The sequence below is a fragment of the Micromys minutus genome (assembly GCF_963924665.1).
Source record: "Micromys minutus genome assembly, chromosome: 27".
In the NCBI taxonomy this organism is placed as follows: domain Eukaryota; kingdom Metazoa; phylum Chordata; class Mammalia; order Rodentia; family Muridae; genus Micromys; species Micromys minutus.
In genome coordinates, this window is record NC_137962.1 from 19,237,106 (window position 1) to 19,254,679 (window position 17,574).

Below are 17,574 nucleotides of genomic sequence, written 5' to 3' on the forward strand. Positions count from 1 at the left end.
TTTTTTCTTCCTATGAAGAAGGTATCAGCTCCTCAAAAGTATATAGAAATTCTTTATTATTACACAAAAATAGACTCTCTTTTTCCCTCTGTTTATGTAACCCCACTCTGGTCTCTGTTTAGAGGGGAGGCAGGAAGTTCCTAAGCCTCTCCCCTCTCCCTCCATGATGGGCCCTGTAAGCTGGGTGGAGCTGGCAGGGTCATTCCCCTCCAGGGCCCCACTACTGATGCCTCCTCACCCCTCACACCTGTCTCTGCCGTCTGCTCACGTGCCAGGTCATCTCGGGCCCACTCATTAGCTTAGCGGGTAAGGGCAGGAAAGAGCAGTGGCCCAGACTGCTGCCACTCCCTCTTTCATAGGGGCCAGGCCAGGGTAGTGAGGGCTGTGGATGCTGGGAGGGTGCAGTGCTGATGTGTGGACTTGGAGCTTGTGGCATTCCTTCATTTTCTCTGGCCCAGCAGAACTTTGGTGATGAAGGTGACAATGGCACTTGCAGGTTGGTCTGGGTCAAGCTCCGCAAAGAGGTGACACACATTTTCCCAAGGACTTCCTGGCTTCTTGGCCACAAAACCAAAGATCCTGCAGGGACAAAGCCAGGGATAGGAGGACCTTGTAGGCCATGTGAGGTGGCTTTGCTAGGTCAGGCCTGGGCTCAGCAGTGAGACTTACTTGGAGGTGGTTCCATCTGGGTTAGTCCATCTGTAAAGAGAACATGAAAGAGCACAGCCTGGGGTACAGCTCCTGAACGGGGAGCTGAGGCTGGCAGGACCCCAGGAAAGGGCTCCGAGGAAGCTTACCTGCGGTCCTGGGGGTCAGTGCTCGAGAAGGTGATGCTGTTCACTGGATAATGGCGGCGAAAGAAGAGCCTGTGAGGGGAAGGTGGGGAAGGAAAGTCACACTCAGAAATCCAAGTTCCTGGGCTGGGGAAGTAGCTCAGAGCTTAAAGTACACAATCTGCACAAGCAAGAGAACAAGCTTGTGTCCCCAGAACCCTTGTAAACGTTGGGTACGAATGGCTGCCCACCTAGAATTCCTGTCTCAGAAAGTAGAGACAATCCCAGGAGCAAGTTAGCTAGCAAGACTAGCTATGAGTTCTGGGTTTGATTTGGAGACCCTACCTCAATATGACCCGTGAATATTCTTAATTATCCAATTGGAGCCTACACACATAAATGCAAACATGCACACACACACAAAGAATAAGAAGAAAGACCTACAGTCCCTAGTCCCCATGGTCTTTCCTGGAGACTAAAGAGACGGGCCTGTGCCGGGCTTACTTCCTCTGGTTGTCTGTCAGCGTGATGCCTTGAGCTGAGACCTTGAAATGGACAATGGCTGGCTCTGGGACGGGGCTGCAGCTCAGAGCGGCAGAGCTGGCTTTGGCCACAGCCTGAGGGCCAGTCAGTGACTCTGTCTCCACTGACGTCAGGTAGAGCACACTGCAGGCTGAAGAGACAGGAGGCAGGCCAATGAGCTACAAGGCTTTGCCAGGACCCGGATCTGCTGCCCATTAGTTTCTTATCTCACCATCTTGCGCATTTCCCTGATCAGTGCCGACTGAATGCACTGGAGTCACACACTGACAAATTAGAAAGGCAAGCCCCAGACTCCCAAGAGAGCCATGGCCAGCAATGGAGGGGGAGGACTGAGGAGACACATTTTAAGTTCTCCCCTCTGCTGTGGTGGTGTTTCCTGTACTATAAACTTGGCCTGTGACCCCTTCCTCACTTCCTGAAAATACGGGCTCCTCTGCCTTTGCAGGTTAAATATGCCTGCTGGGTCTGCCACCCACAGCCCTTTCAGTGCCCCTCCCTGTATCTGGAGTCTACCATATCCTCCTAACTACCAGGGAGAGGAAGGGGAAGCAAGGCTCTACCTGCTCCCTGACGTAGGAGGTCTGCTGCTGTACTCATGTTGGTGGGCACTGGGGCCTCTGAGGGGGTTTCCTCCAAAGGATCTGAGGAGATGAAGGCCACCAAGGAATGTCAAGGGGGAGAAGCTTTCCTAGCCACCCTGAGGTAAGGTGGAGGAAACGGGGCTTCTATTTGGGCGTAGGGGTGTCGAGAGCTAGGAGACCACTCACCTTTACTAGGAATTCTCAGGCAGCAGGGCAGGGAGATGGGAGAGATGGAGTGCTGGGAGACCAGGGCAGACAGGCTTCCTGTGAGGGGTGGAGGGGAAGATCTTAGGAGTCCACAGTCTGGGCTTTCTCTTCCACACTCTCAAGGCCTCTCCTTTAACCCCCCCTGGACCCCCAGCACCCTCTCAGACTCTTGGTTCTCACCAAAATAGGGCTCAGTGGGACAACCCTTGATCTTCACGCCTTTGGGCCCAGTCTCAATGAGGAAATGGCGGACCAGCTGTTCTGAGGGATCCCCTGAGAGGAGCGAGGGGTGTTGAAAGTTAAGCTTTATGGGATTCCAGGATCTCAGTTTCTCCCCACAGGACTCTTTGCCAAGCAGCAGTGAGCTTGCCTCAACCCTTCCCTATGTGGAGATGTCCCGTGCGCCTCCTCTCTCCCCTCCATATCTGCACCTTCAGCCTGAGAGTTCTGTACCTTTCCAGGGCTGGGCACTGGGTGGGGGTGTAGCCACCTTGAGGGCTAGGCCATAGGCTCCTTGGAATGAATGGCTGTCTCGGATTAGGAAGGTCCCAGGGTCCTTGTCTTTCAGCAGAGCAATGGCTGCAGGGCAGAAGTTTAGAGATGGCTGTCAGCCCCACACAGTCCCACTAGCGGGTTCCCAGGTCTCTCTGACAGCTGTGGTGGTCGTGGGAGTCTGGGGCCTTGGGTCATAGACTTTGAACAATGTTTAGTCTGAGGTGGAAACTTAGAATCTCTGTTGGTGAGTAGCCCAGCCAAGAACAGAGAGGGGGAACCAAAGGCCCTATCAAGATGACAGTTTTACAACCAAGACAGGCCTGGGAGGAGGACTGGGATGGGCACACGACATTTTCTGGCTTCTTACCTTGATCTCTGGAAAGGTGTGGCTTGTACCAGAACTTTGATGTATCCTGGACAAATTTGACATTGCTTTGGTTCTCTTGTAAAAGGTGCTCTGGAAGAAGGAGAGACTGATTCAACCTCCAAGGCTCCCCACTCTCTCTCTCTCTCTCTGGCAAGTGAGGTTCTTTAAAGAACACCTGATCCTCCTAGACCCTTGTACCTGGGGGTTGGGTGACATCTGGGAGAGGAGATGCAAAGGTGACATGTTGATTGGTACTTTTGGCTGGTGGCTGTTGCCCAGATCCGGACAGGTGTCGTTTTTCAGGAAGTGGAGGGTGAGTGGGGCCGTTGGCATCATAGGAGGTAGCCAGGGGGAAGGCAGGGGTGGGTGAGCTCTGGGGTGGTTCTGGGCTGCCCACAAGCCAGGGCATCTGGGTAGGCACAGGAGTAAGAGGGGAGCCATCTGGGCTATCTGAGGGTCCCCGTGGGCCCTGCCACGGGGCATGGCGGAGTCCGGGCAGGGTGTTTGGCACGGGGCTCCGAGGACTGGCACTGTTGGTACGGCCCCCTGGGCTCCTTTCCTGAGGCCAGCCATTGGGTGAGCTCGGTGCAGAGGTCTGGGAGAAGGGGCTAGGGTCCAGTGGCTCAGGCCTGCTGCTTGTTAACAGCTCAGGAGTCTTCTCAGTGTCTCCCTGTACAACAGAAGGCAAGGCCTCACCAGGACTCAGTCTCTGGGTGGGTGCCAAGGAGGGAGACCTGGTGGTGTCTTGCTGTCGGGTGCTGCAGGGAAAGAGAGGTGATCAGACAGCCCTTGCTCTGGATGGACACCCATACACCATGCTCAAGTAGCCTTGGCCCTCCGTGTACCTCTCCTTGCCCTGAACTGGACTGCTGGTGTGCAAGGGTGTGGAGGGACCGGACATCTCTGAAGAGGCACTGCACTGGGCATCTCGGGGAGAACGAGGCAGCGTGCTGTGTCCACTGGAGCCATCTCTCCAGGATGGTTCAGGTGACTCTGAGATAGGAGGGAAGGGCTCTATGAACTGGAGCCTGCTTTTCCATCTGGCTCAGCTCCTTCCCACCCACGGCATCTCTACCCTGGACATTCCCACTCGAGGGTCCTCACCTGTAGAAGCCAAGGGTCCTGTGGAAGCCAGGTGCCCAGGAACTGGGTACTTGTCTCTCCCATCCTCTGCAGGAATCTCATAACCCAGCTTCCTGGATTGCAGGTAGGGTGGACTTCCCGGGGACACAGAGCCAGCCCGTGGTGAGTGGGCACCAGGGCTGGGGTACCCTCTGCCTTCGCTTGGGGAGCCACAAGTGTGAGGTGCCCGGCCATATGCTGGGCAGTAGGTGGGAACAGCCCCCCCATAGCCATAGGTTACCAGGGCAGGGTACCCTGTATGCCCATACCTGCCTTCAGGGCACATGGCATAGGAGCAGCCCTCATGCCCTTCTTCACCCACCTTGGGTGGCTTCAGGCAGCCAAAGTCAGGCACTGGAGCATGATGACGCCCACAGGCAGGCACCAGCAGAGGCAATGGGTGTCCAGGCCTCACTGGGTGCAGGAGAGGCTTGCCTACCTCGCTGGACCACCCCTCCCCGGCCTCTCTCTCTAGCCGCAGTCCATATAGGGCTGCGGTGGGCAGCGCCAGCTTCTCTTCACAGGCAGGGCACGAGCACAGAGCAGGCACTCCAGGATCCTCCAGGATCACCACCTCCCGGTAGCCCGCTGGCCGGTAGCCAAAGTCTCCATTGACTGGTTTCCCCAGCTCAGGAGCAAAGGGGTACGGCCCTTCAGAGAGTGACCTGCAGAGGCGCCTCTTCTCCACAGAGGCTTCTGTGTAGCCCTGGGGGTGTCCCTCATAGCCCCCATAGGGTGGTCGTCGTCTCTCTAGGGTTCCCTCAGGCCGGTAGTAGCTCCCATTGGGGACCCCGCAAGGCTCCCGGAAGCCCTGACGGCAGGAGCAGTGGCGACTGAGGGCAGGCCTGTGGCCCGAATACATCCCAAGGTGCAGGCCCCCACCCACAGAAGGCTGCTCTTCATCATCTAGGATGGCTGTCTCCCGCCCAGCACCGCGGCCCGCGCTGGCCACTCCACAGCCTCCCAGCAGACGATCCAGCTCCTGTCTTTCAGCGGCAGTTGGGGGTGGTCGGCCAGGGGATTCTGCTGTGTGCTCCGTGGTGAGTGTGGACGAGTGGCCGGAGTCGCTGCTGACAGAGAGCATCGGGGGTGGGGGGAGCTCCGGAGAAGGTGCAGGTGGTGTCTGACGGGGGACACGCTGCACCTGGGCGTAAGGACTGCCATCCAGGGGGCCCCTTGTGTGGGCCAAGGAGCCTGAGCAGAGAAGAGTTTGTGAGTGGGAACAGTACCGACACTCAGTGGGCCTCTCCCCACTAGCTACACGGCTCTCGCCCGCCCCGACACCCCACACACCGTCCACGCTGTCCTCGTGGTGCTGGTTGAAATTTTCATAGGAGTCCCAGCGTACAGCAGGCTCTGTCGTGTTGTAATCCACGGAGACGGAGGGATCGTTCCGTGGGGTGTTGCCTGTGGAAAGCCACCGGGTTACTGAGGGGTAGAGGACCCTCCCCCAACACCTTCAACACCCCGCCCCTCCAGCTGCGACTCTTACCTTTGACCTTCTCAGGGCTAGAGGAGAAGACAAACTCCACTGAGGCTTGGAAAGGAAACCGCTCATCTGTGGAGGTGGTGGAAGTGAGGAGCCACGCCCCACTGGCTTCCCCTTCCCTGACCACCGGCCACTTCCCCGGCCTCCGACTCACCAGCCCAGGCCTCATCTAGCTGGTCCTTGGGGAAGGTGAGCCGTGACCCGTGGATGGTACATGTGTGGAACTGAACTCGGAACACGAGGGTCCGGTCTGTCCCCTGGCCACCCTTGTGGTAGCAGGTTACCTGAAGGAGTACAGGGGGCTGGGGTTAGGCCATCATATCCACTTTGCCCTAAGGGCCACCTGGTCACTGGCCACCCAGTGCCCCAACCTCAACATGAACTCCCTGGGGTAGCAGGGGTGGGGTTCCCTTTTGGCCCTCCTTTTGGCTTACATGCTGTGATGGTTTATATATGCTTGGCCCAGGGGGTGGCACTATTTAGAGGTGTGGCCTTGTTGGAGTAGGTGTGTCACTGTGGGTGTGGGTTTTAAGACCCTCATCCTAGCTGCCTGGGAGTCTTCCACTAGCAGCCTTCAGATGTTCCCACCTTGATGATAATGGACTGAAACTCTGAACCTGTAAGCTCTGTCCCAATTAAATGTTGTTCTTCTAAGAATTGCCATGGTTAGGAGTTTAATTCCCAGCAACCACATGGTGGCCCACAACCATATGTAATGAGATCTGATATCCTCTGCTGGTGTATCTAAAGACAGCTACAATGTATATATATATATATATATATATATAATAAAAACAAAACAAAACAAAAAATCCCCCAAAAACCCAAAAACTTGCTTTGGTCATGGTATCTGTTCACAGCAGTAAAACCCTAACTAAGACACAGGTCTTGTCAGTTGAAGCCTCCCACCCTGCCACGATCCTCATCCCCGGGATTCTCCTCAGTGTTACAACTCCCCTCACCATCACATCGCCTTTGAGGAGAAGGGCTGGCTCCAGGCTGATGCAAAGCTGTTGGGGCCCTGGTCCTGCGATGCGGCTTTGGGTAGAGAGAAGGCAGAGCGGTCAGAGGCATCCAGGGAGGGCACAAAGGTAGCTAGACATAGTCAGCCTCTCTGGCTGGAGCCAGAAGGCTAGGCCTGGAGAGGCTGGACAAGATGATGTCAGGGCCTGGGTGCAGGGCACTCACTAGACTCCAGATGTGTAGACCAGCTGCATAGACTGGTAGATCTTGAGGAAGGGCTGGAAGCCTGGAGGGATGGAAGTGGCCATGAGGGGTGTGGGGTAGGAGGTGGCTGTCCTGATAGAGCACCCCCCAGGGGGACTCACCTGTGTTGGGCTCGAAGGCTGGCAGCACGGGCACAAACACATAGTGCAGGAATAAAGGGCTGCTGTTCATTCTGATGGAGCCGGACAGCAGCCCGCTGAAATAGCCAACATAGCTGGGGGTGGGGAGGAGAGGTGCCAAGAAAACATCAGCGTCTTCCTCTAGAGGGCGCCTCACGCCAACCCAGCGGCTCTTGGGAGAACCAGAATGCTCTTCTAAACTGAAGCTTAAGGAGGCAAGCCCTGCTCGTCCTGTGGAGTCTTGTCTCTGCTTTATTTTCCTCACAGAGCTTATCGTCAGCCAGAACGATCTAGTCTGTTTATACATGGCTTCTTGCCTTCCACTCTACTAGCATAGGAATTCCATGAGAACCTGACCTTGTTTGTTCTGACTTCCCAGGACTTGGCACAAGGGCCTGGCTCAGCTCCATGTGCTGTGAGATTCAGGTGTGCTGCCTGAGAGCTGGTCCTTCCCCACTGGGGTGCTCACCGGTGCTGGGAGGGCTGCAGTTCCATGGCCACCTTGTCCTCACAGAATTTCCTCATGGTGAGAGTTGCCAGTGCCTGGTCTGCCCTGGGGAGAGCAGGGCAGGTTGGGGGGTTAGGGACCAAGTCCCATTCTGGCCTTCCTGCCTAAAGCCCAGGGAAGGGGGAACCATAAGAGGCTCTCTGTACAGAGGGCCTCTCAGTGGTGGGGGTGACAGCTAGAGGCCCTGCAGCATAGTTAGTTTCCCAGTTGTCCCCTGAACCTGGCTTTCCTTACTTGTAAAAGGGGGGCAGTTAGACAACCTGATGGGTGGAACTGTGTCCCTCCCCCAGAGAAATGTACCTCAAATGTGACCTTACTCAGAAATAGGGTCTTTGCAGATGTGGTTAGATAGGTTAAGATGAGATCATACAGGAGCAAGGTGGGTCCTTAATTAGGGTGATTGGTCCTTAGAAGAGGAGAGACAGAAACAGACGCACAGAGAGAACACCACGTGATGATAACGGAGGCAGAAGTTGAAGGGATGCTGCCAGCCAAGAACTGCCAACAGGCACCACCAGAAGCTGGAAAGAGGCAAGGAAGGAGTCTGCCTGGAGCCCCAGCGAGATCATGGCCCTACCGACACTGACTTTGGACTTTTAACATCTTTTTAAAAAATATTTATTTATTATATATAAGTACACTGTAGCTGTCTTCAGACACACCAGAAAGAGGGCATCAGATCGCATTACAGATTGTTGTGAGCCACCATGTGGTTGCTGATATTTGAACTCAGGACCTCTGGAAGAACAATCAGTGCTCCTAACCACTGAGCCATCTCTCCAGCCTGAGTTCTAGCATCTTAGAAGTGTAAGACAACTGACTTATTTTAAGCAGTCTATGGTACTTTGCTGATGGCCCTAAGAAAGCAGCCCAGCTCCTCTGCTGTGGAGTACTGGGCCCACATCTGGAGGTAGATGGTACAGCACCAAGTTTATAGTCTGACTAAAGAGAGAAAAGCTCAGACAGGGCCAGATGAGGAAGGGCCACGGAGGCAACTCACCCTGCAGAGATCTTGCTGTAATGCATATAGGCGGACACGATGACCCCGAGCTTGCCTTTGCTTCCCTAAGAGATAGAGAGACAGAGCTAGAGAACCTGTGAGTTTTATTTAGGCTGAGCCTGCCCTAGCTCTGTAACCCCAAAGTTCCAGCTCACCTTGCAATATAACACTACCACGTGCTGAGGGTCAGCACTGAGCCACGTCTCCATGGCTTTACAGATGGAACACAACTTGTCCAGAGGTGGGGCATGTAGTTCAGGCCAGCCAAAGTCCTGTACCTGCAGAAGTACAAGGGTACAACTCATTGGTGTGTGTGTGGGGGGCATTTAGTAGTAGTCAGCTGGCACACTTTTTCCAGCTGTACTGTGGACTGATATCCCCTACACCATGTTCTTAGGTATCTTAAGTAGTATGAGAAAAGTGGATGTCAACCACTCCTACTAATAACAAGGAGGCAGAGCCTTTTCACAAGGTTGGCTCAGCTTAAAGGGCAGACAGACCCTTTCCCTCCTACCTTGGGGTTCAGGCGGGTCAGGTCATGCCGTTTCTCTGAAAGGTTGAAGAGCTGAAATAAAGGGCAGAGTTAGATGAAGGCGACTTCAGACACAGGTGTGGAGTGGACCCCGAGCATCTTGCTCTAAAACAGTGAGATTGCGATCCGCTGGAGCTGAATCCTCTGTAAGCTGCGTGCCTGGCTAAGCTCCGGCCCCGCCCCGCCCCTGCACACTAACAACGCCCCCTTGCCAGCCCCATCTCAGGTACTGATGGGGAAACAGTAGCCTCGCCCAATTTGGACCTCCCAGCCCTCTCATTGGTTGGATCTGGTCCACTCGCTCCTCACCAGGTACTTGTCCCGGTGCTTGGATTGAAGCACATGGGCCAGCTCTCGCAAATGGCCTCGGTGTCGCTGCTCGTCTGGTCGTGCAGGAAAAGCTGCGGCCAAGATCCGTTCTGTTACATAGGTGAGGTCCAAGTCCCAGCGACGCTCCATGAGCGGATCCAGGCTGAAGCTCCTGGGAGAGGCCGCAAAGCTGATTTAGAGAACAGAGAAGCGCGGCGGCCCCGGGGGCTAGTATGATGGATGGTAAGGATCCTGGGGAGCGCTGGGCGACCCGTTAGGTCCTTAGGGTGGATGGTCCGGAGGGGAAGTACTATCCTGGGGTGTTTTATTGGGGGCCACTGCCATAAGCTTAGTGGGGGTCCAGTGGAAAGTGCCCACGTGGGATCGCCGGGCGTCCCCACTCACCTGGGTAGAGTACTGCGTTGCTTTGTGTGGTTCAGAGACTTGGTGGACCCCTGGTGGATGAGAAACCGTATGTCGACAACTCTTTGGATGCATCGCTTCTAGGCTTCCCCGTCGAAAGGTCTACCAACCGTGGTCTTCTGGAAATGTAGGTCCCTATTCCAAGAGCTACCACACGCCCCTCCCTGCTTAGGTCCCTACCATCCCTTACCAGGTGTTCTATGCGCCGGACTGGGGCCGTGTTTCTCCGCTAGAGGGAGGAGGTAGGGGAGGAAATGGGAGTGGTTAGGGCAGGGGCAAGGACCAGTCTGGATCTGAGGGGCGGGGTGGGAGCGCATGTCAGTGTCCACTCCCTGGGGACAGGACTCTAGCCCCCAACAAGCCCTGGAAGACAGTAACGACTAAGTCATCTATTGAGGGTAACTGCCCAATAACCACGCACTCAGTTCTACACAACCTCCTGGAGACCCACTCTGAGACCACTAGACCCGGGACACTAGTCAGGTTCCTGCCCCATCCTAGAGCATACTCACCAGCTCCGCAGGGGGCAAGGACTGACAGGATGAAGTCACCTGAAAAGAGTTGGGAGTTAAAGGCTGGGCCGGTGAAATGGGGTGCTTTGCCTCAGCAGAAAGATGCAGAAAGATGTGGGGGCTGTCACCTGATGAGCCTAGGCTCTAGCTGAGGTTCTTCTATTTAAGGGAGCCTTGCTTCTGCCTCTTGGTCTCCCACCCCTCTGGCCCCCCGCTTGTTGCTCTTGGCTCTCAGCCCCCTGCCCACACAGACCCCCATTCATCCAGCTGCAGGACAGGAGTTATATATAGAGCCAGCCAGCCAGGCAATGGCCAGGGGTGGACACTAGCCTCTTTCACCGTTGAGACCCCACCCATGGGCACATAGCTCCCCCAAGCTAGCTTGAGGCCCTGGGACTACCCCCTGTACTGATGGAGGACCGGGAACGTTCCTCAGAAATGGGAGCTGCCTCAGGGTCTTAGCGGACAGTGGGCACCACCTACAGAGTATACCTAAACAAGCTCAGCCTTCACCACCCAGGATAAGACCCACTCAGGCATCCTGAGGACCCTTCCTCAGGGAAGGCAAGGCCCATCCGGGTGCCTGGTCTCTGAAATCCTGCTCCCTCTCTATCCACCCCGCCCTTCCTCCCCCCCCCCCCCCATTCTCTCGCCAGCTGCAGCCTGGGCACAGCACCAAGACAAACGCTGTCTCACTGTCCACCCTCCTGGGCCAACCCTCCAGGGGTGGAGTTGGGTGGTTCTTAAAGAGCCCAACACAACACCCCTGCCACCCAGGAAGGGGTCTCCAGGAGTGACAGGGGACTAGGAAGACCCATGCCAGTATAGGCAGGGAAAGACACCATCCCCTATTATCTAGGACAAGATACCCACCTTTGCTTCACATTTTCTGTGTGTGGCCACCTTGCAGACTACAGAGAGAAAAGGGAGGGTAGAGGTTAGCAGAGGCTTATGGGAACAGTTGAAGTAGCTGTCCTCCAGGTCTTGGAAGCCAACCCTGGGACCCTGATACACTAGGTTACTGGAGTTGAAGAACAGAGTTGTCTGTCAGCCGGGAAGAGGGCCAGTGGTTGGGGTCGAGGATGAATAGAGGTGAGAAGGAAAAGAGGAGCAAGAGGAAGGTGAGGAGGAGGAGGAAGGGAAGCCTCTAGTCACAGGTAAAAATGGGAAGGCGGTAGAGTCACAGATCTGGGCTGTGGCAAAGTGGGCGTCAAGGGGGGATGAGAGCGTCTGTTTCTGAATTCGTCTGTCTCTAGAGCTGGAGCCACACAGCTCAGAAGTACTCACTGGAGGGCTCAGAACTATAAGGATGGCGAGAGCCCCTCACCTCTGCAAGAGACACCGGTCCCATCGATGGTCACCTTACACACGGCACACACTGGAGCTTTCTTCCGGAAAACCTTCTCCCGGAAGCTGTGTGGTTCTGCATTCCTAGGCTGCAGGTGGGACGACAGACAGACAGACAGACAGATAGGGGTATGAGTTCCTAGTGGGCCCATCTCCAAGGCTGGGCAGGGACCTTTCCTTAGAGTGACACTGCTTCCCTCTCTTTCAGCCAAAAGTCTCTGAACTCTAATGCACACTTGGCCACAGCTGTTTCAGGGTAGTCATGAGGCCTGTCCTCCACAGGGCTTGGAATGTGACCCCTTGCGTCACCTTGGCTGGGTCAACTCCTCCCTAAGGGTTCACTCAGGCCTCCTCACGTGGCGGAGCTATGTGATGTCCTTGTCACCCCCCACTTGAAATGCAAGGACTTTCCGAGAACCTTGGCAGAGTGTGTGTGGGGGGTCCTGACTCTCTTCCCATCGAACCCTCCCCACCTGAGGATTGTGTACCGTGACCCCAGACACACAAGCACCGTCACAAAACACCCAGACTGACTGCAGCCAGTCCTGAGCCCCTGGCTCTCAGAGTCTCCGAGCTCCAGGCAGTTGATATGACCCCCCTCCCCCATGGTCAGAACATGTTTACTCTTTGTGCACTGAGGCGGCGGCGGCAGGCAGCAATTGTCTAAGACTCGGGTGGCAATGGGGACAGCCACGCGGATGCCTTGCTGCCTCAGCATGTTACAACAGGGGTGGCCAGGTTCTCTGGATGCCCCCTCCCCACCCAGAGGTAGTGAGGTCAGTGGCTGGCTGGGAGAAGTCTCACTGCTTGCTGTTCTGATCCCTCCCACCTCAGCTCGCCCCTCCTTCCCAGTGTCTGTGGACAATCTCCCTCTTGCCACATTCTTCATCCCCGAATTCAAGCTCCTACTGTTACTGTTTCCTCCTCTCCCGGGAGTATGGAGAGGAAAAGAAGGGGGAGGGGACTGGACAACAACATATGAGCAACTTTGGTCTCTTAACTGTTCTAGAACTCTTCTGGACCAGAGGTGGGACCCACCAGGACATTTGGACACACTTGCGGATGACATCACACACAGATTACGTCAGTAGAAGGCAACCTCCCTGCCTTTCATTGCCTTCTTTCCATACCTTTTCCCTCAAGCTTCCCCAGGAGGTTAGGGCTTCAGCTTTAAGCTGAACCCTCCAGGCCTATTCGGGTTCAAGCCAGGAAACACAGTCAGAACAGATGGTAGTATCATGCTGCTACCTTAGACACATCAGAGGAAAGAGGAGGGGGATGCTGAGCCAGGGGAAGAGGCGGAAGAAGAGGCTGAAACTAGGAAGAGGGTCTGGCCTGAATCCTGGCCTTCCTGCCTTGTCCGCACCTCCACCCTGCCCCACCTTTGCCCAGCTGGTGGGCATTCCTACCCTGCTGGTGGCCCGGCTGCTGTCCCTCCGCAGGGCTCTGAGCAACCTTTCCACAGGGCCGCTGGACTTCATGGTGTCTGGCTGGCTGGGCTCTTGGCTGCAGGGCCTGAACAATGCCGGGGCCTGGCCTGGGGCTTCCTGGAAGCAGCCGGGCTGAGGCAGCCGCTTCCCTTGGGTGGAGGGGAGGCTGTCTGGCTGGTGTGTGGAGAAGCCAGGCCCTGGAAGTGGAGGGAAGTGCAGGCGGGAAGGGGGCAGGTCGCTGCTCCAGGAAGTGGGGTGGGGGAGGATGTGGGGGAGGCCAGGAGATCAGATTCCCAGGATCTACCCTGCTGGGAGTGTCAGCCTAAGATCTTTGGCTCTCCCCATCTCTGGAGCTGCCTCCCACCCAGTGGGCCACCATGTGTAGGGGTCTGTGGTCCTGAGATCCAGCCCTGGAATCAGCCAGTGTCGCAGGGTGGGAATTCAGGTCTCAGGGCAGGGCTCAAGGGCCAGTGGAGAACACTGTGTCCCCAGCCAGTTTCTAGCCTGAACCCTCATGGTCCCTTGGGACTTCCTGTGGGAAGGAAGTGTTGCTGGGAACCAGCACCCCACATCCTCAGGGTGAAAGAAAGTTAAGGATGGGGGCTAACTTCCCTGTCAGATGGGAAAAGGATCTGTAGTGCCTTCCCTCAACACCAAGTTCCAGCCAGGAGGGCTGGCTGCTTACTGGAGTCCATCTTGCTGTAACCCAAAACACTGGAGGCTCCTCCTGAAGACCCCATCTACTCCCCTCCAGACACAACCCAGTTTCTGGCTTAGTTCCCAGGCCCTGTACCTGAGGCTCTACCGGGGACTCCACCCACCCGCCAAAGGCTGAGCGATACCTTCATGGCTCTTCTGGCCTGTCTCTCCTTCCTCTGCGCTGTCACTGGACCAGAGGACTGGACAGGAGGCCCCCTCCCAACACATACTCCACCCCCCTCTAAGGCCTCCTGCCTCCCTCCTGGGAATAGGGCCAACTTCCTGTCCCAGGAGTCAAGGGAAGGAGGTGGATGGGGCCTTGGAAAGGATTGGAACAACCTTTCTAAAACAAGGGTCAATGGCCTGGGGGTTCTCAGTCCAAGCCCTTGACAGCAGCCTGTGGAATGCCCATAGTAGCTGTCACTGAAAGAATGTATAGTCCTGTCACCCTCATTTGCATGGTATTTACTGAATGTCTCCCGTGCAGCTCCTGTAGCTCTGGCTTCTCCTGCATCCCCCCACCCCCAGGAATCTCCCCCTCTGCCTCATGCCCATCTGACAGATGAAGGGCGGGTCAACCCTCCCATGGACACTTCAGAAAACCTGTCAGACTGAAAAGTCTGAGGCCTCTCTTCTTGCATGCTCCAGTTCTCTAGGAAGCCTGGCTAGAAGTCGGTATGAGTGGCAAAGGGTGGGGCCCGACCTGTAACTGGAGAGGGCCCCTGGCTCTGCAGTCCCCACCTGAGCTCTGGCTGTGTCCCAGGGCATTCCAGGCTGATGGCCAGGTGGGCAACTAACTGGGCCTGTCCTGATTCAGCACCCATAGCTCTGCTCAGGGAGATGGATCGCTGCAGCGCCTCCCCCGATCCATTTCCCCCCTCTGCTCCTATGGCACGCGGGCCTACTTCTGCAGCCTCTGGTGGGACTGAAAGTCTTCCTCTGGAACAGGTCCCCAAACATCTGCCCTCACTGAACTTACGCTACCCATGCAGATCTAGAAAATAAGTGTCCACTTGGCTCTGCACGGCCCCGCCACAGGGGGTGTGGAGTATCCTAAAAGGAGCTGAGGGCAAATTATGCCTGAGGAACGGCAGCATTACGTGAGTCCTCACCTCCCACCTCTTGCCTGGAATATTCCAGAGCTTTTTTGCTTCTCCCCAGCAGGGCCCCCTCTCACTCTGAAGGCCTTGGGTTTGTTTGGAGAAACCCCTCCACCCACCCACACACCCCTCCTTCCTAGAAATAACTGTGGTTGGATGAGAAGCTGGGAGCCGGGCCACAGAGGATTGAGGCCCAGGAAAGGAGGGAGGGAAAGGGAGGTAGGACTCAAGGGTGTGTCCAGAGGACCTAGGGGGTATCTAGGCAGGGCAGAAGTAGTAAAGGGCTAATGGGAGAGATCAGCTTCATCTGTGTCTGCATTCTGCCTCAGTGTCCCAGATAGAGAAAACGAGAGGAAAAGGCTTGCATGCCAGGCTAGGGCCGCAACATTGCTGCCAGCTGCTGCGGGCATCTTGTGTTCAAAGTGCGCTTGTGGCTGGAGCTAGAGAGGTACGCAGAATGTGGCCTGAGCCAACAGTAGTGCACATTGGGACGCAGGAAGGCGTGGCGGCCTGAGCTAGGACCACAGCCGCGCCCCGCCCCCTGGTCACCTCTAGTATCTTCAACTGCCCCCTAGCTCGCCGTGACCGGGAAGGGAGAGCGCGGGCCACGGTCCCAGCCTCAGGCTCCCGCCGAGCCGATGCTCCCCGACCCCCGGTGGCTCCGCGCCCCCTGGCGCCCGCCCCTGGCTCGGACCGCGCGCTGTGACGCAGAGGCCGATGATCGCCCGCGTTCCCGCCCAGCGTGGCGCGGCCACTCACCTGTGGAGGGCGCCCGGAGGGCCGGGGGCGCGGCGGACCGGGGCAGCAGCAGGGGGCGCCCCCGGGCCAGCCCATCCCGGCCAGCCGCGCATCGACACGGGCGCTCAGCTGGCTCCCTCCCGCCGCGCCCTGCGCCCTCTGCCTCCTCCCGCCCTCCGGCTCCCTCCTTCTTTCCTGGCTCCAATCGCCACCTTCCACCCGCTCCCCGCCCGCGCCGCCTCCTTTCCCCCTCCTCTCCTCCCACTGTCCTTCCCCGTGCGCGGCTCGGCGCGCCGAGGCAGGCTCCGGCCGAGACTCCCAGATGGAGCAACAGCCGGAGCCCGGGAGGGATCGCACGTGGAAAGACAGCCCCAGGAAACCTCAGATCGAGAGGCTGCAGAGGGCAGGGCAGGGAGAAACGTGTGAGCCTCATAGACTTCTTAAGGAAGGAGGACGCAGAGGCCTCTTTACGGACCCTTGTCCAAACTAGGCCTGGCTGGTTGAGGCACCAGACTTAGCTGGTGTCCCAGGACTTAACGCTTCCTGGAGCTTTCTGTCACTTCTCCTAAAGGACTCGAGTTCAGGACCCAGAGCAGGTTCAAGATTCCTGACTCTCTTTAGTCACCGCGCCGGTGTTCTTAGGACTTCATCCCATTCTTTTAGAATCTGATATTGGATAGGGACGTCTGGAATTAAGCTAAGGTGGTGTTAGTTTGAGTTGTGCTTCTTGGAGGAGAGAAGGTGAGAGTAGGAATGTGGCCCTGGCATCTTAGAGCCTGTTGTCATTCCCTGTTCCCAGCATTCCTTAGCAGATCCTACGCTGGGAACTTTCCGCCCCACGGTGGAAAATGATGGAGCCATGTATCTCAATGCCGGGAAGTGCCTAGAGCTCAGTGCTGGGGTAGGTGCTCAAAGCAGCACGGTCTGCTCAAGCCCTCTGGGCCTGTCTCCCTGCCCCATCTCTCACTATGCTCATCCTTTATCCTTTGCTGACAAAGGCTGGGCTGGGCTGGGCTGGCTCTGATTACTGAATGGAGCACCTGATTCCAATGTGGCGGCCGGGAAGCATGGCTGGTGGGTCTTACTGTCCAGTGGGCACTTTGACAGCGGCCAGCGTCCCAGGGGACTACAGGAAGAGCAGGAGAGGCGCTGCGGAGGGAAGGCTGCACGGGCAGTCAAGTGAGAGTTGGAGGAAGGGCGGGGGTGGGGGTAGGGGTGGTGGTGGCAGGGATTGGAGGCTCATGGGAAAGGGCAAGGCTGAAGGTCATGCTGTGTATTTTGGCAAGATTATGTAATTAGCATGGAAAATGAAAACGTTTGTCTAATGCCTGCAGCTTTTAATATCCAGCCCTTCACAGCATATCCTGGGCTTTGGCCGGTGCTAGGATATCACCTTTGGATGTAGCTTTTAATTTCTAAAGTCACCAATGAGTGAGCTAGATTGATTGGATCCCAGAGGTGGGTGGGACTCTAATTTCACACTGGGCTGGTATTTTACCCAGCCTAAGCAGCCATTAGGAAGAACTTGAAAGGTTCCTAGGAATTGGAAGGGGGAGAAAAGAGTCACCAGATGGCTCCCCAGCTCAAGTTTGATCACTTACTCTAGGGGTACCAATTGAGGGGAGGGAAACCTAAAAGGCAGGAAGGATGCTTGGTGGCGATAGGGGTAAAAGTGAATGCCTCGGGGGAGGGGCAGGCATTTTGATTGCCAGCTCGGCAGCAGGGAAAGAGGAGAGGGAGAAAACCAGGAGCTATAGATAAAGGTGGACACCCTCTGACTTCCCTCCACAAGGAGTCTTACCTTGACAATGCAGAAAGCGGTCCATCTTGGTACTGAAGGAAGAACTTCCTCTTCCACAGCCTGAGATCTCATACCCATGACTGATGCACCTAATTTTTTAAAAACATGGATCTTCAGAGTGTGGGGCTGTTCTGGATGGAAGAGCACTGGGCTCTAGGAACTAGGAGCAGTGTGGGGTAAGGGGTAGTGCTAGCTTCAGAGGCGGACCTCCTGGCAGAGGACAGAGCAAGCATTGTCCAACCAGGAGGTTGC

At 56.3% G+C, this 17,574-nt stretch overlaps 1 protein-coding gene across 10 annotated transcripts; it reads right to left on the bottom strand.

Annotated features, from left to right (window-relative positions):
- Positions 1 to 52: 52 nt before the first annotated feature.
- On the bottom strand, positions 53 to 17,395 carry TNS2 (tensin 2). 10 transcript variants are annotated; one of them, XM_080939635.1, is made up of 29 exons: positions 15,543 to 15,649; positions 11,535 to 11,643; positions 11,081 to 11,118; positions 10,208 to 10,246; positions 9,886 to 9,924; positions 9,678 to 9,727; positions 9,273 to 9,444; positions 8,946 to 8,996; positions 8,587 to 8,709; positions 8,432 to 8,496; positions 7,393 to 7,476; positions 6,906 to 7,018; positions 6,766 to 6,826; positions 6,540 to 6,615; positions 5,732 to 5,861; positions 5,581 to 5,646; positions 5,382 to 5,495; positions 4,071 to 5,282; positions 3,812 to 3,959; positions 3,165 to 3,724; positions 2,967 to 3,056; positions 2,558 to 2,683; positions 2,285 to 2,377; positions 2,084 to 2,161; positions 1,877 to 1,957; positions 1,278 to 1,446; positions 798 to 866; positions 670 to 699; positions 54 to 579 (listed from the first exon to the last, which is right to left on the bottom strand). In XM_080939635.1, the coding sequence occupies exons 1-29, from the start codon at positions 15,615 to 15,617 to the stop codon at positions 441 to 443; spliced, it is 4,200 nt and encodes a 1,399-aa protein (XP_080795761.1). In that variant the 5' UTR covers positions 15,618 to 15,649; the 3' UTR covers positions 54 to 440. The 10 variants fall into 10 exon arrangements, with proteins under 10 accessions (XP_080795757.1, XP_080795758.1, XP_080795761.1 ...); XM_080939636.1 differs by lacking the exon at positions 15,543 to 15,649 and adding an exon at positions 12,964 to 13,153; XM_080939634.1 differs by lacking the exon at positions 15,543 to 15,649 and adding an exon at positions 17,323 to 17,392 and having other exon boundaries at positions 56 to 579.
- Positions 17,396 to 17,574: the final 179 nt, after the last annotated feature.